This window comes from Nuphar pumila, chromosome 6, assembly GCF_984573655.1.
Source record: "Nuphar pumila chromosome 6, dmNupPumi1.hap1.1, whole genome shotgun sequence".
NCBI lineage: Eukaryota > Viridiplantae > Streptophyta > Magnoliopsida > Nymphaeales > Nymphaeaceae > Nuphar > Nuphar pumila.
The window spans coordinates 112,839,901-112,861,320 of record NC_143254.1 but is presented as its reverse complement, the minus strand read 5'-3'; the positions used below and the strand labels follow the sequence as shown (position 1 = coordinate 112,861,320).

General features: G+C 35.3%; 1 protein-coding gene across 1 annotated transcript in view; it reads right to left on the bottom strand.

Annotated features, from left to right (window-relative positions):
• Positions 1-20,952, bottom strand: part of LOC149835752 (Pentatricopeptide repeat (PPR) superfamily protein) — a 31,556-nt gene extending 10,604 nt beyond the window's left edge. The window contains exons 1-3 of the mRNA XM_090008731.1: positions 18,073-20,952; positions 17,725-17,803; positions 3,225-3,523 (exon numbers count right to left, since the gene is read on the bottom strand). Of these exons, the coding sequence (XP_089864857.1) occupies positions 18,144-20,591 (2,448 nt within the window). The 5' untranslated portion in view covers positions 20,592-20,952 and the 3' untranslated portion in view covers positions 3,225-3,523; positions 17,725-17,803; positions 18,073-18,143. The remainder of the gene's footprint in view (positions 1-3,224; positions 3,524-17,724; positions 17,804-18,072) is intronic.
• Positions 20,953-21,420: the final 468 nt, after the last annotated feature.

Here is a 21,420-nt window from a genome sequence, read left to right as displayed (position 1 = left end):
CTATGTCCTTCCCTAATCAGTTTCCTTGACAGGCGATCCTGCACCCAACATTTTTTTATGAGAAGAAAACCTCATACCCATAATCCAAAATTTAAGAAATAGATAATAAATTTAAATTGAGTTTTGGAACAACTCTAACTTTAAGAATTTGAATTTTTTTTGAAGTATTTGAAAATGTTCTAATACTTTTAATTTCTAAATTAGTTTCATCGGTTGTAGAAACACAAGAATCATAAAAGGATTTTATGCATTCGGATACAAGGGATTCTAAAGGAGTCCTGTGAAAGGAGGCACCAGAGTCTAAAATCCAAGAAAGCATACCTGGAGGAGAGGAAGTAGACACGACGACACCAGAAATAGACGTGGAGGAGTTCTTAAGGAATAGTTGAAATGCTTCTATTAGATGTTTAATAGAATCCTTATGTTCTCCTTCTTTCATGTTACCTTCACCACTTTTTTGGGTGATGATTATTCAATGGTTAATTTTTTTTTTGAGTTTGGGACAATCCGGTCTAGTGTGTCCCACTTCTTGGCAAAAATAACAAATAACTCATCTTCTTCCTCTATGATTATTAATTCCTCTCCCATTGTTAATTTTTCAAAATTGAGAACGTTTATATGCTTTGACATAGTTACCGGATCTTGACACGGCAAGACCCGCCTTAATTTTCTTAGTCTTGCCAAGTCGGGTATTGGCTTGATATATCTCTCCAAGAGCATCATCAATAGAGATAATTTCGATCCTATGTAAGATATTGGACCTAACTTGCTCAAACTCATGTCTTAACCCATATAGGGAAAAAAACAAATGTTCTTCCTCGAATTGTTTTTGCCTCAATTCAATAGCGGGACCATCCAACTTAGGCTCTAGTAATGCTAACTCATCCCAAAGAGGTGAGAGAGTACCATAGTAATCTCTCACACTCTTATCACATTGTATAATCATACAAATTTTCTCTTTAAGAAAATACTTTTGTGCCAAATCTTTTTGCACAAACATTTTCTTGAGAAAATTTCAAACCTCGCATGCTTTTTTTAATTTAACTATCCTTGTTGCAATTTTGAGTTCCATACTATTAAGGAACCAAGAGAGAATTTGGGCATTTTCGGCTTTCGAATTATCCACTTTGATGAGATGATCCTCGAGTGCTTTCTCTCTTGCTTCTTCACCATCAATTTTGGTGAGAGTGAGTTGTGGTTCACATGAAGTACCAATCACATGTCCTCGTAACTTCTTTCCCTTGATATGGTTCTCCATAGCGGCGGCCCACATCAAATAATTGGAGTCATTTAACTTGAATGCAACCACCGTCATGGATTATTTTTTTGCCCATTTTAAAAGGGAAAAGTTGGAGAAGAAACTTTCCTTGCAATCACGATCTTTGAAAAAGAGTTTGGAAAAATCTCTTTCCTTGTAATCACAATCTTTGGAAAGTCTTACACTATCTCAAGAGTCGTAAGCTCTGATACCATGTAATGAAACAAGCGAAAATACAAAAGAGATCCCAATAATGATCAACACAAATACAAGAGTGCATAAGCGCTAGTTCACCAAAAGCTAATACAAAGTGAGAACAATCTCAAGAGCATAACAAATGCACCTAATAGTCACTATGGGCATACACAATAGCCACTATATGCACACACAACACAACACATAAAAAATAAGAGATTTCACTAATGAAATGCTAAGAAAAGCATTGTATTACATAAGCAAAAAGGAAGTAAAGGCGGGTGCCCTATCTATAAGCAAAAGGGAAGTACATGGGGGCAGCCCAACTAGTGGTTGGGCTAGCCCCCAACGGTCATAAATGGGACTAGCCCAACAACTAGTTGGGGCTGTCCCAACAGTCACATAGTACAACATTTAAATAAAAAGAAAAAGAAAAAGAAAAATAGTAAAATAACTAACAAAAAAACCTAGTGGGTCGACTCTATAATCATGGGAAATGATTGAAATACCCCGGATGGGTATTTCAGTTTACATACACAGAAAATATATATATATATATACATATATATATATATATATATATATATTGACAATCACATCATGAAGAGCATAATGAGCTAAGAGGGCAGATCAGGTGCGATGTGATTGCACACTTTTGGTGTGCTGCTGCACCTGATCACTGTGAATCTTGGTGATAGTGCATTTATAGTTGTCGGGGATGGGTGCACCATCTCCCGTTCACCTGTTCATCAGCATGATTTCAATCACATATCAGTGGGTGAACTTGGTTATTAAGCCTTCAGCACAACTCTCATGGGTTGGATTCATAGTCACCTATATCGTTCAAGGTATTTTCTTGGCGAGGTTATTTTTCAAAGAGATTTTCAAAAGTTGAAAAATCTCGGGAGTTTTAAAAATACAAAAAAAAATATAAAACAATAAGAAATATAAGAAAATAATAGGTATTCTTGAAAAAATAGAAGGAAAAAACTTTGAAAAGCTTTTAAAATACAAAAACTGGGCTTAAAATATATAAAATAAGATTTTTTTAAAAGACCGCTATAATATTGTGATATTATTGTGATATTTTTGTGATATTTTTGTTCTTGACAATATTTTGAAAACATCGTGAGATATTCTCTTTAATATATTAAAGCAATATTTTCAAAATATCGCCGATAGGTGACAATGGTTGGACCCAAGTGTAATAAGGGTTAGAAAACCCAAGGTCCAGTTAGTGCCTAGATAAGGCTGCTCATTTTGTATTTAAGGCATAATTGAAGAAATTTTGAATTGAATTCCCTCTCAAATTCCCTCCCTCTTCTCACTCTTTCTCTCTTTCCCTTGCACTTGCTTGCATTTCTAAGGTGATACACATTTTGCTAAATGGAATGCCATCAACTCCTTGCAAGCAAGATTAGGCTTATACAGATAGAGAAAGTAGATAAAGGGAAAAGGCAATCATCATGAGGTACAGCATAAGATAACTGAATCACTAACAACATGAGAATATCAGACCAAGCTATCGCCAAAACACAACCAGAATTATCAGCATGATGAAATTCAAAGGGTGAAGAAGCTTGTGTACAGTTGAAGTAATGTACTCATCAAAAGCCTCTTTAAAGCAGTTGTGAATAGTCATGACTCATGAGGACGTTTCTTATTGCACATATTGTAGATTGTACTACACCAAGAGTAAAGGAGGAGTCAAGCCCATCAACAAGGACTAAATCAAATTCATGCTACCATGAACAAGAAAAGCAAATTCCACCTGGTCGTTCATTCAGAGGACATCAAGGAAACAATCAAGACTCAAATCTTCAATGTTGAGCCAGTGGAAAGTTAGGCCATGGAGCCCTGCAGTGTTGCTCATACATGTTTCAAAAGGAACCTAATCCGAATGCTCACCATGCTGCCGCTAGTGCAGTCAACCATAGTGATGGAGCCTGGTTTCCCCTACATAGGCAAGCTGCAGCATTGCAACAACGAATTGTCCATTACAAGATGTGAAGCTTCAAAGCCATTCTTGGCAACATATTCACTAGGGGGTGTCTTCTCAAATCAGCATACCTGACCAGGCACAGATGTGACTTTAGTTGAAGCACAAACATTGTAGAATAAACTATCAGAAAACATTGAAAACAGAGAAATAATTTAAACAGTTATAAAAACAAAATTGTATGTATATAACTTAAGCCAAAAAAATCTATTGCACAATTGGAATGAATTATCTAGAGGCACACCCTTCCAACAAAGTATCCATAAATTCAAACCAGATAAACAACAGTGCTAGGCAACAGTGATGATAGATACACGCAACAATGCCCTAGCTAAATCTAAAAGCTTAACCTTGGAAAAATTTAGGAAATTTTCCTGATTTGGACCCGCTTTTACCAAAATTCCACATCAGGTACCTGTTAGGATGGGCATATTATTTATTGTTTTATGTATGGGACGTGTACAGGAGATTTTATGTAATTATGTTTTATTGCTTTGTTGTAACCTCATGCTAACATCAGGGGTAATATTGTATTTTTTATGTGCTGCTAATATAAATAGAAGAGATCTGAAGGAGCAACCCATATTGGGTATCGCTCCAGTTACAGCTGTTAAAATGTAATGGTCTTTTTATATATATATTCATATATATATATATGGAGAGATGCATTTACATATATATATATATATATGTATATGTATCTATCTAAGTATATATATAAATATATTTTCAAAACCCGATAAAGGGTATTTCGGGCATCTAGCATTTTTGCGCATATTCTCATTTGAGAATATGACTGAACTTTCTTTCTTGCTTTTATTTCTTTTCAGTTTTTTCTTTTTAGTTTTTTTTTATTTTTTGTCTTTTGTGTCACATGGGGGGCTCTCAACATACATGTTGGAGTCCCCTCCAACGGTTATATTTATAACCATTGGAGGGGCTCCAACGTATATGTTGGAGTCCCCCCCCCCCCCCCGCCTCCTCCAACATGTATAAAAAGGGGTGCTCCCCTTCTTGTTTTCACATTCTTTTGTAATGCCCCTTTCGGGACCCAATATATTGAAGTTGATATTTTTTACTTGTGTGCATTTGTATCCGTGCCTTTGTGCACTTGTGAGAAGTTCTCTTTTTGTGCCTTTGTGCACACCTCATATTTCTAACATTGTGATTATACACAAAATCTCTTTTTATAGAGATTTTTACATGGTATCAGAGCAAGGCTTGAAGAAAGAAGATTGTATGGTTCTTCACATTCTTGGGTGCCTCAAAAAATGTGCCTTCAAGTTATCGAAAATTGGCGTGAATTCGTTCCTTTGTTCAATATTTTAGAAGATTTCTTCATCAAGACCTAAATCTCTATTGTGGTACGTATCTTTTTTCACCCTCTCTCATCTCTAATGGGCGAAAAAGACTCACTTCTCCCTTAGGTTTAAACTCAATTGCTCAAACTATCATGTTTGGGCCGGAAACATGGAAGCCCATATTAAAGGAAATGGTCTTTTGGGATATGTTCAAGGTTCAATAACGGAATCCGAACCAAAAATTACGATGGTTGAAAGAGGAGAAATAAAAATTCTTGAAGGTGAAGAAAGACAAAAAGCTCTTGAAGAATATTCAAAGAAACACGAGGAATGAGAAATTTCAAGATCCTATCTTGGATCTTCTCATCCGTTGAAACCAAGATCAATGCCAACATCATCAAATTCAAAAAAGCCTCTGAAGCTTGGCAATATCTTGAAAAGATGTATATTTCATGAGACTTGTCTCACAAGTACTATCTTCAAAAGAGGGCCTTGACCCTACAATAAAATGAGATGTCTATTCGAGAGTACTTTGTCGAATTATCCTCTATTTGGGATGAGCTTGCTATGCTTGAGCCCAAGTGGAGGGGCGAAGCTATTGAACTTAGATACAAGCAATTAGAGGAAGATCACTTCTTAAATGGTCTTGGACCCAAATTTGAACAAATTCGGTCCTCTCTTCTATCTTCTTTCACATCTCCTTCCATTGAAAATGTTATTACCAAGTTAAGTAGAGAAGAAACTCGTACGGGCATTAGCAAGCAAAATCTAAGTGTTCTTGCAATGCCCACAAATCAAGATGAGTGTGATGGAGCAAATGTCGTTTCTAGGCCGAAGAACTTGAGGACATATAAACCTCCTCATTTTAAAAGTCAAAATCAAGGTAGTCAAGGCGGAAGAAGGGACTATAGCAAAATTGTGTGTCACTTTTGCAAAGAGCCGGGTCATATCAAACCGGTTTGTCCTAAGTGAAAGAAATTAGTAGCAATGGCCGCCACATCTCAACCACAAAAAGAAGAATCTACAAATGGAGCTCTATCTCTAAATCAAATTGTGGAAGCTCTTCAACTTCTTCTTAAGAGAGCTATTTCCGGTGCCGTCGTATCTACTCCTTCTCCTTCAGGTAAAACGTCTTGGCTTTTAGACTCTGGTGCTTGTTTTCATGTCTCCAAACATTTCCTCTTTTTCTGAATATTTTGAAAGTTCGTTACCATCTTTTGTTTCAATCGCGGATGGCACTTCTCTTGAAATTAAGGGAATTGAAAATTTTAAAACTCAAAACTTCTTTATTTCAAAAATAAAAATTATACCAAAATTGAATTTGAACTTACTTTTTGGCTCTCAACTTTGGGACCTTGGGTGTGACATTCAATTCTTATCTAATAAATGTTTAATACAGAATCACTGGTCCAAGAGGTTGATTGGGGAAGGCTCTAGGAAGGGAGACTTACACTATGTGGACTCTCTTCAAATTCCTAAAACCCTTTTTTGTAATGTGGCCCAACATAAAGACATAAATGTTTGGCACAAAAGACTTGGTCATCCCAATATTACCAAGTTATCTTATTTGGATTTTGCTAAAAATCTTTGTAAAAGTACTTTATCTTGTAATGATTGCATTTTTGGAAAAATGAAAAGTATGCATTTTAAACAAAGATCTATGTTTACCACTAAACCTTTTGAAATTATTCATTCGGATGTTTGGGAACCAGCACCCGTCATATCCAAGGGAGATTTTGCCTATTATGTAATTTTTGTGGATGACTTTTCACGATATTGTTGGATATATTTTCTCAAACATAAGCATGAAGTCTTTACATGTTTTAAATCATATCATATGATGATAAAAAATCAATTTAATAGTAATTTAAAGATATTTAAGACCGATTCCGGAAGTAAATATCTATCTAATGAATTTAAGAAATATCTTGAAAACTATGGCATTGTCCATCAAAGATCGTGTTCTAAGACCCCACAACAAATGGTTTGGCCGAAAGGAAGCATAAGCATATTATTGAAACCACTAGAGGCCTTCTTATTTCCCAAAGAATTCCAAAAAAAATTTGGGCCGCGGAGGCTCTTGCTTCCGTTTATCTTATTAAACGTCTTCCATCTAAAAATTTAGATAAAATCTCTCCTTTTGAGACTATATAAAAAAGAACCCGATTATAATAGATTGAGAATTTTTTGTTGTAAGTTCTTTGTCCTTACAGATAAGAATGATAAACTCTCACCTAAAGCCATTTCGTGTGCATTTTTTGGCTATTCCGAAACCCAAAAAGGGTTTTGATGTTATGATACTAAGAATGATAAGTTATATGTCTCAAGGAATGTAACTTTTTTTAAAAATGATAGTGGTTTTGAAAAGAATAAATTTCATTTAGAAAATGTCGACTATTCCTTTCTTTTTGATCTATTATCTAAAGATTCTCTAGCAATGATGAATCAACATATAACAGTGATAATGAAGTGGTTAAAATCAACAATAACTCTAACCCTACTACCTTTCAAGAAGAAAATATAACTAGAGATCCTATCACCTATACTCATAGAGATAGACGCACCTTTAGAAGTGCTATTGAGCAATATAGTAAACCTAGTGAATCTATCTTCGCACATGATTCAAATCCCAGAAGAACCGAAAGAACTAGAAAAACTCCCTCTAGATTTGTATCCTTTGATTCTTTTTCTCCTAAATATCGGGCTTGCTTAAGTGTTATTCACTTATATTTTGAACCGAAAAAATTTGAAGATGCCAAACAATGTCTTGAATGGAGAGAAGCCCCGGAAAGTAAATTCAAAACGCTTAGGAAAGCCAACACTTGGGAATTTCAAACACTTCCCAGTGGAAAAAAACTATAGGATGACGATGGGTATTCAAAGTCAAAACCAAGAGTGATGGATCTCTTGAGAGGTATAAAGTTTGTCTCGTAGCTAAAGGATATACTCAAGAATACGGGATTGACTATGAAGAAACATTTGCTCAAGTAATTCATATGGTTACTGTCAGATGTCTCATCACCATTGCTTCCATTCGAAAATGGAATATCTACCAAATGGATGTCAAGAATGCCTTTTTAAATGGTGATCTTAATGAAGAAGTCTACATGGATGCTCCACCTGATATGAAAATTCCTAAAAATAAAGTTTTTAGTCTTCGTAAAGCTCTTTATGGCTTGAAACAAGCTCCCAAAGCTTGGCACGATAGGTTTAACAATATTATGACTAAAAATGGTTTCTCTTCATGTTATACTGACACTACATTATTTGTTAAGAAATCTGATGTGGGGATTGTTATATTACTGTTATATGTTGATGATATGTTAATAACAAGTGATGATACCAAAGGAATCAAGAGCATTAAATCTATCTTGACTTCAAAATTTGAAATGTCCGATTTGGGATTTCTAACATATTTTTTGGGAATTGAGGTTGCAGGCTATTTTTTGTCTCAAACTAAACTTGCTTGTGAGATTCTTGACAGATCAAAAATCAAAGATGACAAGGTCTGTGAAACTCCTGAAATAGTAGGTTCGAAGATGAAGATTGATGATAGGATTCTCCTAAAAGATCCCACACCTTACCGACAACTGGTTGGATCTTTAACGTATCTCAGCATTACGATGCCTGATATTTCTCATGCAGTACATGTTGCTAGTCAATTTCAACATGCACCTACTACAGTTCATATGAGCGTCATTCTCCGCATCATCAGATACATAAAGGGTACAGTAAACAAGGGGGTATTTCTATCTTCTTCTTCTTAATTAAATTTAATTGCTTATACTGACTCTGATTGAGGAGGTGACTCAAATAACCGTCACTCCACCACCGGTTTTTGCATCTTTTTAGGGAAATCTTTAATCTCTTGAAGATGCAAGAAACAACAGAAGGTCTCACTTTCATCCACAGAAGCCGAATATAGAACCATGGCATCTACTACCATGGAGATCGTTTGGATTCGCAACTTGCTGGAAGATATGAATATTCAAGTTCAAGGGCCCACAAAACTGTGTTGTGATAATAAAAGTGCAATCTACATTGCCAAAAATCACACATTTTATGAGCGCACGAAGCATATTAAGATGGACTGCCACTATATTCGTGAAGAATACTTAAGAAGAACCATAGACCTTCCATACGTTACATCAGAATTCCAACTGACAGACTTTTTCACCAAAGCGTTGTGCTCTCCAAGATTTAACTTTCTTCTTGGTAAACTTTCGGTTATGTCATCCTAAGTTTGAGGGGGGGGTGTTAAAATGTAATGGTCTTTTTATATATATTCATATATATATATATATATGGAGAGATACATTTACATATATATTATATATATGTATATGTATATGTATATGTATATGTATCTATCTAAGTATATACATAAATATATTTTCAAAACCCAATAAAGGGTATTTCGGTCATCTAGCATTTTTGCGCAAATTCTCATTTGAGAATATGACTGAACTTTCTTTCTTGCTTTTATTTCTTTTCAGTTTTTTCTTTTTAGTTTTTTTTAGTTTTTGTCTTTTGTGTCACATGGGGGGCTCTCAACATACATGTTGGAGTCCCCTCCAACGGTTATAAATATAACCGTTGGAGTCCCCTCCAACTTATATGTTGGAGCCCCCCCCCACTCCTCCAACATGTATAAAAAGGGGTGTTCCCCTTCTTGTTTTCACATTCTTTTGTAATGCCCCTTTTGGGACCCAATATATTGAAGTTGATATTTTTTACTTTTGTGCATTTGTATCTGTGCCTTTGTGCACTTGTGAGAAGTTCTCCTTTTGTGCCTTTGTGCACACCTCGTATTTCTAGCATTGTGATTATACACAAAATCTCTTTTTATAGAGATTTTTACAACCCCAATATCATTTTTATCCTCCTTTATCTCTCTAGATTGTTCTTTGGAAAAAGGTGTCGCGATACAAAATCTAAGATGGTATTAGAGCAAGGGTTCAAGATTGACTCCTCCAGGTACTTGTAAAGTCTTGATTTAGATTTTATTTTCTTCCAAGTCTCCCTTATCTCCTTCTCTTCTTCTTTTCTTTATGTTTCTTGTTTCTATCTACTTCTTATCCTTGTCTCTTTAATATTTTCTTGATAAACAACAGATAAATTCCTCTTTTCATCATTGCATATAGATCGATCTATATGCCTTTCTGATTCTCTTGGTTTGGCGTTTTTAGTATGTTAATAGCCTGGAAAACCTCTCAAAATATCAAGATAGTGTTGCCGTTTTAATCCTTTCTTCATACTTTTACAAACAGGCATATCAACATATGTTGTAACAATCTTTGCATGTGAAAATACCTTTGCTATAGCAATCTGTTTATTACTAAACACATCAACATATGAATGAAAATAAGGATAAATTTCCGTTCTTCATTTTTATTTATTATAGTTGCATGTGAATTATATGGTTATAATACATGCTGATTGAAGGTCCAATATGATAGATGGATGGTTAGGTCATACTGTCATAACCAAAGAGTCCTAGGTTCAAACTCCAGGGGAGCTTCTCTCAGGAAAAAGCTGAATGTGATGCATGATGTATTAATATATACAAGACGTAACCACAATATACATTTTATACATGATGCAATGAACAAAGTAATATAAATTCGAATTTTCTTATTGTTTAAGAATGGTTTGATGAAGAATGAAATTCACAGTTACTTATTGCAATTTACAATATTTATGAAAAATATGTTGTCACAGGGTTACCGGAAGCGCCTGCACAGGCGGGAAAGCGTGCTTCCCCAAAACGTGCTTTAGAAGCATGAATCGCTATGCTTCGCGCTACTTTAAAAAGGGAAGCATGCTTCCCCCCTAATGGGAAGCTCGCTTCCTAATAATGGGGAAGTGTGCTTCTCGGTAATGTGAAGCCTGCTTCCTATTAAAAGGACATCTTAGCCCTTATCAACAAGTTTTTTACCAAAAAAAAATAATGAAATACCCTTTTTAAAGGGTATAATAGTCTTTTGGGCATTATAAAAGGGAAAGTTGATGCCCTATTCGACTCTCTCTCTCTCTCTCTGTATATATATATATATATATATATATATATATATACCGATAACGTGGCAACTCTGGCGACCGTTAGTAAGCTCCGGCAACCATGGGTGTCTTCAAGATCTTCAGGTACGCCTGTCTCTCTCTCACTCTCTCCTTTGTCTCTTTGTCTTTTTGTCTCTCACTCTCCTCTCCGTCTCTTTGTCTCTCACTCTCCTCTCCCTCTCGCTTCTCTTTGTCTCTTTGTCTCACTCTCCTTTCCCTCGCTCTTTGTCTCTCACTCTCCTCTTCCTCTCTCGCTTCTCTTCGTCTTTGTCTCTCATTCTGCCCTCCCTAGCTCTTTGTCTGTCTCTCACTCTCCTCTCCCTCACTCTTTGTCTCTCCACCTCTCACTCACTCTCCCTCTATCTCTCACCCTCTTTCCCTCTGTCTCTCACTCATTCTCCACCTATCTATCTCTCACTCTCCTCTCCCTCTCTTACTCTCTTTACCTTTGTCTCTCACTCGTTCCCTCGCTCTCCATCTCTCACTCTCCTCTCCCCTTATTGCTTCTCTCCATGTAATCTTTTAGTTTATTGATTTTTTTCTTGTAGAGATGAGAGATTACTGTAAAGATGCGGCTTTGAATATATTGGGTTCAATAATGAACCAATACACATGCACATGAAGTGCGAATATACCCACTAAAGGGAAAACACAAGCACATAATGTGCTAACACATAAACCCACAAAGGGGCAAAAATGCCTATAAGGCATAAGTTAATATCATTGAAGAAAATAAGAGTGTAACACCCATTACATGGAGCAAAAGCTCCTTATTGGAGTGAAGAATACAAAGAGAAAAAGGCCCTATTTATAAGCACAAAAAGGGACCACCTTAGGGGCTCTCAAAGGAGACGTTGGAGAGCCCCCAACGGTCACATTTGTGACCGTTGGGGGCTCCCAACGTCTCTATTGGGAGGCCCCCAATATGGTACGAATACAAAAAACAAAAATAAAAAAATAGAAAATAAAAGAAATATTACAATGCATATTCCAATTGGAATATGCGTAAAATGACAAATTACAAGAATACCCTTGAGGGTATTTTAGGAAGAGAAAATATATATTTATATATATATATATATATATATATAAATAGAAATACGTATACATATATATATATGTATACGTATCTTTTTATATATATATATATATACATTTAAGGATTATATTTCAACATACATATATGTGTACGAGTACACATATTTTAACACCCCCCCCCCCCTCAATCTTTGCGAGGAAACGAAAAGATTGAAAAAAGGGCAAGACTCCAAGAGGCTTTGGTAAGGATGCTATTGAAACTTGAAAATGCCTTCCTCCAATTGCCTTCTAATGGTGAACACATTCCCGATCCATCCAGGGTACTTCTTTTTATCCTATCTCCAAGATCCTGTGGAATAACAACAAAGAACAAGTAAAAAATATCTTTGCACTTTACTCAAATGGAACATTCCTAACAAGGTGCAAAATTATAACTTATGCATAGAAATTTGAAGCACAGGATAGGATAATTACTTTAGCATGAAAAGAAAATTTAGAAAACCAAGGTTTCAAAATCATATATCATGTTAAATAGTGGGCGGAAACAAATTGCAAAAATGCATAACGCATTCATAAGGTCCAACATTGGACAAACGCAACCCCATAAAGGGGAATAACACAATGGTCCACCAAGAGACACCACAAGAAGCCTACGAAGAGGCATAAGTTATATAAACTTCATTGAATGAGTGCCTAAAAGGCCAAAATGAGCATATGCATATACTATCATGAAATGAATCAACACTTAAAAGAAACATTAATGAACATGCTCCAAACATATAGAAAGACAAGGGTTATTGATTTTAGCAATTCCTTTGAAAGCGATTTCAAGAGGGAAATGCTTCAAGAGCATAAAAAGAGTGTATGAAGCACAAGATTTCAAAAAGATTTTAAATCCATTTAAGAGGCAAAATAATGAGTGTTATTTGAGTAGAGAACCTCACACTTTTAGGAAAATCTCACTCAAATGACAAAAAAACTCATTTTGCATATCAAAAGTGGCCAAAAAACCATAAGCACTTAATATATAGATTAAATGCTAAAATATTGATTTGATTTTAAAATATGCATATCAAAGATATGATTCACTTGTAAAAAGAAAGCAAAAAATGAATCTAATTTCATAACTTTCAACAATAGTTCATCCACTACAAGCAACTACCTCATTAGTCCTCCAAACCCCATAAATCAAGTGTATAAGCTACTAGATCAAGAATATAAATATAATGTCATTAAAGGCCAAATGACACACACAAATGTGTGCAAAAGAACCTCTTGTCCACATTTAATAATACTTGAAATGAGTGCATCAACGATAAGAACAAGAGAATACACGCCAACATGGACCAAAAGCATCTCTTGTCTACGTAAAAATACACTCAAGACCAAGTATGTTCAGCTACTAGAACAAGAGTATCAAGTCAACCATGGGCTAAAAACACAATACATCTCTTGTCTACATAAAATATCACTTGAATTGAGTGAAAGAAGTCGACCATGAGCATACATCTCAGCGACTAGAACAAGGACACAAATGCCAACATGGACTAAAATCACACACCATGGTTTGAATCAACGTGCCTTGTCTACATATAATAACACTTAGATATGAGTTATAAAAGGAGAAGACTTTTGAGACAATAAAACTTGTAATGACAAACATATAAATAAAACCTTGAATCAATAGAACAATATTTTTCAAAAAAGAATACCCATATTTTGGAATAAACTATGTAAAAGTATCTTCAACAAGATACTACACCCGATAGAACAATATTCTTGAGAATAAATGTGTGAACATACGCACACCAAGAACACTTGTGCACAAAATCACAAATGTGCAAATGCACTCATAAGTTTCATAAACAATAAAAGGTTCGGCAATAATCCCTAAAACCTTGATTTTAATATACCTTAAAACATTTAAGGTTTCAAAACACCATATTTCCATCACATATATAAATAAGAGCATCCATAAAATCAATGGCCAAAATCAAACGAGTGACACTCATAATTAGAGATCATATACCAAATCATTCTAGAGTCCCAAGGTGCCCATAACTCACCTCAACCACCATCTATAATATGGCAAGTGGACAATCTAAAATGACATAACACAAGGTGCCCATAACTCACCTTAACAATTATCTCTAATATAACAATAGGGCCATAAAAAAGGATTGATGCATCATATACCTTGTGATGGATAGAAGATAAATGTCATAAAAGGGCAATGAACTCTTAGGGAAAACATTTTCCAAATATGTGATTTTACAAAGAGGGTCGATTCAAAGGTCCAACATAATTAATCACAACAATATGCCTTATAATAATTTTGCATAAATACGAAATTATGTTCAATCATAATCATTATCAAAAGACTTAATAAACACAACATGAAATATTTAAGCAATGTCATGTGTGAGGACGGATTTGGAATAATCCAAGAATCAAATCAAGCTTTTATAAATTGCAATTATATGCATACCAAGATGTAGAATGACAATAATCTTAAGTGGGCAAATTTAGGACAACATGTAACAAGATATTGCGGAAACACTTATAATGATAAAAGAAACAATCTCACAAGTCCACTAAGGAACAAAACAAGCCCTAAGGAAGGCAATATATATCATCTCTTTATTGAAAAGAGAGTACCATGTGAAAAATGTCTATGAATAGACAATACGCATACAAGCATGAATACTTTATAAAAGAAGTGTACGAAGACACTCTCACAACACTTGAACAAAATACGCAAAAAGCATAATAATAGCAAACATGCAATAATGCATGTATTTCATAAAAAGAAACAAATGCTTGAGTCTCTCAAGCTTTAATTATGCAATTATATGTTTGATAAATGCAATTTAAGACAAAGAAGACCATATTATGGCCAATGTAGGCATCCTTAGAGATACAATCAAGAGGTTTTGAAACCTTATGTGAAAAATACAAACAAACATGTTTATAAAGTTGCATCATTAGAATAAAAAACAAAAATTAATGAAATCTTTTATACCAAATGATGCAATAGATACACTATGCATAATATATAATGTGAGAAGATTTTAAAAGATCTTTCCTAATGAACACAATGGTTCATACAACATATTTATCACAAATAATTTTTCAAAATTCTTTAAATAAACCAAAACCATTGAGAGACTTTTAGGAGTTCATAAATATTTATCATTAACAAGAACTACTTAGGGTTCATAAAAAAGTAAACTACAAAGATTTAGATGTGAGAAATTCTCATACAAGAATTATATCAAAAATTTAGCAAAGATCATTAACTTATACAAGAATTATATAAGTTATCACAAAAAATGCACTAAAAACCATACACAAGAGTTTTTAAGCAAAGATCATTAATTTAGCAAGAAATTATATAAAAAGTTAACTTATAGGTTAATCACGAAATTCTTATGAAAAAATCATAAATCTCACATAATTGAAAAACAATTTTGCAAAACATAAATTACTATTATATGTGATGAGGAATCGATAAATATATAACCAAGAATTATAATAAACAAATTTACCAAATTTAAAAGGAGATATTTTAAAATATACGAACACGCGAAATGTGAAAGGAAATGATTCAACTATCAAAAACACTAAATGTGCAAGAAAATAGTTTCATAATGCATAATATGTTAAAAAAAGAGATACATACCGAAAACTTCTAAAAAGGAGAGGAACAATGAATATTTCACCATTTCTTGAGCACCATGTTTTCCGTTGCACCAAGAGACAACCCCATCGTAACCTTGTTCTGATACCATGTAAAGAAGCGGCTTTGAATATATTGGGTTCAATAATGAACCAATACACATGCACATGAAGTGCGAATATACCCACTAAAGGGAAAACACAAGCACATAATGTGCTAACACATAAACCCACAAAGGGGCAAAAATGCCTATAAGGCATAAGTTAATATCATTGAAGAAAATAAGGGTGTAACACCCATTACATGGAGCAAAAGCTCCTTATTGGAGTGAAGAATACAAAGAGGAAAGCCCCTATTTATAAGCACAAAAAGGAACCACCTTAGGGGCTCTCAAAGGAGACGTTGGAGAGCCCCCAACGGTCACATTTGTGACCGTTGGGGGCTCCCAACGTCTCTATTGGGAGGCCCCCAATATGGTACGAATACAAAAAACAAAAATAAAAAAATAGAAGATAAAAGAAATATTACAATGCATATTCCAATTGGAATATGCGTAAAATGACAAATTACAAGAATACCCTTGAGGGTATTTTAGGAAGAGAAAATATATATATTTATATATATATAAATAGAGATATGTATACATATATATATGTATACGTATCTTTATATATATATATATATACATTTAAGGATTATATTTCAACATACATATATGTGTACGAGTACACATATTTTAACAATTACAACCTCAAATAACAAGTCATTTGATTCATTTCTTGAAAAAGGTATGTTTCTTAATCAAATTTATAAGATTTCTTAATATATTATTTGTTAAATGTTTGCATTCAGATGCATTTGTTAAATGGTTGCAACAGGAATATGAATTATGAATTTTTCTTAATGTATTATTTATTAATTGCTTGCAATAAGATGCATTTGTTAAATGGTTGCAACTTGCAACTGGAATATGAATTATGATGTATTATTTATTAAATGCTTGTAACATGATGCATTTGTTAAATGGTTGCAACAAGAATATGAATTATATTTTTTTATGTATTATTTATTAAATGATTGCAAAAGGATACATTTGTTAGACGGTTACCCTTCATACATGATTCAGTTTTGAGATTAATAGATCAACTTTAATGTTATCTAGTCATGTTTTATTTTGCCAATGATAATATAAATATTATATTTTGATAAATTAGAAAAATATACATTTTCGCTTCCCTTTTGATTCTTACTCTCTTCCAGTCGGCTTCTTAGGTCATTGCTGGTCCGCTTTCCCTCTTGCTTTCGAGACAATTCATGGTTCACTTCTAAGTCTAATCGCGATTCCCGCTTCCTAAAAATTTAAAAGTGTTTTGCTTCCCGCTCCTGCTTCCCAGATCGGTTCTCACTCCCGCTTCCTTGACTAGCAACTCTATGTTGTCACTTTGTACTCTATTTTATCATATTTTAGCTTTTTAATTCTTAAAAAAACATAAAGAATTTTAATCTTTTCTTCTTAACAGAATCTCTACTGCTTCTTGTGTTCTCATTCAGCTTTGGAAAGAAACTGCAGGTGTTAAATGTGCATATTCTTTGAGGGCAATGTAAAGTAATTATGGTCTCGTACACCTTCCATACCAGCTTTTCCTTTATTTCATCTATTCTTCTTGTCAAAGACGATGTCTTCAAACCTATGCCACATGGATACAGCCACAAAAATGGGGATACAATAATTTTTATGGAGTTTTTAATATGACTAATATACAAAGGGAATGACACAGGAGTCAAACTGGAGTATCCATGACATAGCTTGAAGCATGTCAACTGAGGTAAGTGACAAGAAATTGGAAGTTCACATCTCAGAGATTTGACAAAAGTATTCCCCTGCTACAGTGCAAATATATAAATTTAATAAACACATAAAGGCTGTGGAGGTTGCAATAGTTTTATAGGACAGAGAAGCATGAATTCTTGACAATTAGGTAGTTTGTGAGAAAAGGTTTGAGCAAGGAACATGCTGTTTAAAATTCACATTTTAAGTCTCTCCTTCCATAAATTCTCAATCATAAAACGCCTTAGGAAAAAATTACAAAACTATCAACAAAGAAGACCATTGTGCATTGTTTGCAAAGGTCCAATAGGCGGCTGGTAAAACTTCAATACCTGGTTGGCAATAAATATGAAAATGTTGACTCACCTGTAATGTTAGAGATCAAACTTTTCAAGCATGATGGTATTGAGTCTATTGACCATATCCCATTCAGAATTTCAACCACCTAAACAGGGCATAAACAGTTTTGGAAACTGATGAGTAAATATTCAATGACTTTGGGATATATATATATAAATATATATATATATATTGAATTCATTAATGAGTGAACTATTCCTGCAACCTAACTTCATAATGCATATTTTTTGTAACTTGAATTGTTGCAATGCTCATATGATAACACATATTATAGAAGAAATCAGGTTATCATGTTAGCAAACATTAAAAATTGCAATACCAGAGAAAAAGACAAGAAAAGAGGTTTCTCCTTACTGCTGGACATGGCAAGCTGAATGAAGTGGACAAAGGAATGCTTGATAAATATTTCAGAAACAACAAGTATATTATTTGTGAAATTGCATCTTTCTCGCTTTCCAGATCCCATGCTCTAACACAGAGTAGGTCAGCTTATCAGGCAGCACTCCCTTGACCAACATTTCATCAACAAGGTCTATGGCTTTATCCACAACCCCTTGACTACAATAACCAGAGACCAAAGCCGTGTAAGCTACAGCATCAGGCATTAGTCCTCTTTCCATCATCTCCTTGAAGAGAATAAGAGCATCATGAAGACAATCTGTCTTGCACCGGCCATCAATCAAAACAGTATAGCAAATTACATCAGGTTTAATCCCCATTTCTTTCATTTCACTGAACAATGTAGAAGCCTTGGCAACAGCCCCCCATTTTCTTTTCCTTAGATTACAACCTTGCTGTAAACTTTCCTTAAAGAATCCATCAAGTAAAACTGTGTATGTAATAACATCAGGTTTAAGACCCTTGTCTTTCATCTCTTTAAAAAGATTGTAGGCTTCTCGTAGGCAATTCACTCTGCAGTATCCATTTATTAATGTAGTGTATGTAATAACATCAGGGCAGACACCACTTCCCACTAGCCTCTCATACAGAACCCAAGCCTTATTCATGTCACCTATTCGAGTAAAGGTAGCAATAAGAATGTTGTGTGTGATCTCATCTGGCATGTGACCCATGTCTGTCATCAACTCATAGACCATCAAAGCTTTCTCCACATCCCCATCCTTGCACAGGACGTGGATTAATTTAGAACATGTACCATCACTAGGTAGAGCTCCCTGCTTTGCCAGCCTCATGAAAAGCCCATATGCTTTTGTGTTATGACCTTCTTCACAGTAGCCATTAATCATTGCAGTAAAAGTAGTTACACATCGACTGAATCCCTTATCCACTAATGTATTGAAAAATTCTTCTGCATTTGCTAACCTACCACCTTTACAAAGACCATCTATAACAGTGCTGTATGTAATGGTGTTTGGACTCAGCCCTTGGTCCAACATACGATCTAGAAGCTCAAAAGTTTGTTCAACAAGTCCCTTTCTACAAAACCCATTGGCAAGCTGATTGAAAGTAACAATATCAGGTACGATACCCATCTGGGTCATATTAGTGAACACTTCCCAAGCATCAGCTAGTTCACCAAGTCGGCAATACCCACTAATGATGCTAGTATAATTTATAATATCGAGAGCTATCCTCTTCCCTTTCATCTCATTCAATAGTGCTACAGCTGCCTTCATGTTGCCCTGCTTGCAATGAGCATCAATCACAACATTGTACAGAACTTTGTCAACGAAAAGGCCAGAGTCCTTGAATTTTTTGAAGACCTCCAATGCCACAGCCATGAGTCCAGCTCTGAAAAAACTTTGGAGAAGGGAGCTGACGATGACACAATTTGTTTTCACTCCCTTTAGAACCATCTTATCATGTAGGGTCAAGGCTCTTGTTAAATCCCCTTTCTTACAATAGCCACTAATAATGCTACTATAACTATAAATATCTGGCATCACACCATGGCTCTTCATATCATTCAGAACCAATTCTGCTTCCTCCATTTTCAATTGGGTGCTAAAACCTCGAATGACAACATTATAACTAAAAGAATTCAGTAAGACACCACCATTCCTGAACGCCTTGAGTAGCTCATAACCCGACTCAGGATTCCCACTTGAACACAAGCCATCAATCAATGTAGTATAAGTAAAGACATCTGGAACAACACCAGCGCCCTCCATGTCTCTCAATACATCAAATGCTTCGTCTAAATTCCCTTCTTTGCAGAAAGATTTCACCATGATTGTAAACGTAAAAACATTCTTCCTGATGCCCAGCCTGTCTAGTTCATTATATATGGCTTTTGCTACCTCAAGCTTACCATGATTAATCAAGAAGTTGATCAAGAAGTTGGAAGTCCAAATATGAGGCAAACATCCACTTCCACCCGCACGGAAAAAGGCCACAACTGCTTCGTCAATCATCCCAGAATTGACATAAACCTTGATTATTACATCAACAATCCTAATCAAATCAATTGAACCATCATTTTCCTTCATCACAGATTCAAAAACAGTCCAAACATCAAAGCCCATTTTTTCCGATGAACAAACAAGCTCCGTAAACAGTCGATGCAATTTTTGTTCCAAACCTGAACCACACAGGATTTTAACCATCTCTGCATAAGTAACATCACAGTGACAAAAACCTCGATCCCTTATGTAATTGAAGAAAGAAAGAGCGAAAACTGCATCGTTTCGCAGGCTACTCAGCATCAAGACAACTCTACGACGATCTAATTCATCAAAGCGCGTTGTTTCCAAATGGGGAGTCGCTAAATTCATAGAAGATCCATTTCCAGTCGTTGTGAGTCGATCTTCAGCCATGCAACAAAGGGCAGGGAGCGCAGAAAGATGTACCCGGGAAGTCTTGCAAGGAAACAACGATTTCCCGCATGATAAAAATTTAGTGGCAACCCACATAGGATTTCTCCAGCATCTCAGGAGTATCAAATAACTATTACTACTAAGATTATCGATGTATTCGATCAACTAAAGAGGAGAACACGCTTGTTTGTAGAAAAGGAAGACCTAGAAAACAGAACTCTGATAATAGGAGCATCAAGGAGTTCAGAGGGAGCGACAGGGACTTACTTTTACCACACATGAGGTCACCCTCTGGAGCATATAGACTAATAGAGCACGAAGTTGCAGAAACAACAGAAGTCTCACTCTCTCTCGCTCTCGCTCTCGCTCGCTCGCTCGCTCGCTGGGGGTTTATGGAAGGGAGCTCAATTTCTAAAACCCTACTACGAGTCGGTCTAATCTTTCCTCCTGTCCTGATGCCACTAGAACGGGTTTGGGTTGCATATATAACCGAATCAAATCCACTTGGTACGCCGTACGCCCATTTGACAAACTGTCCCGGGTTTTCGCCATCTGACAATGGAATGGAAACAAATATCTGAGAATGGTTGGGCCCGGGCTGCGCTCAACGAGAAGTAGGAGTGCTTGTGCCTGCGAACATCACGACTTCGAAACCCATATGCCGAAGCTGACTAGAGGTCTGTGGTGGGGTGATAATAGTTCTTCCCCTACATTAGCTAAAAAAAATCTCAAAATATTCAAAGTAGATAAAATTTTGTACCTAAAGGCAAACCTGCTTAAGCTCATCATATTTCATGCATCTATATAAAGTGTCTGACCATCTCTCTCTCTCTCTCTCTCTCTCTCTCTCTCTCTCTCTCTCTCTCTCTCAGTAAAATTTCGTAAATGACAGAACTCAACGATATTGTGATAAATTCAAGATATT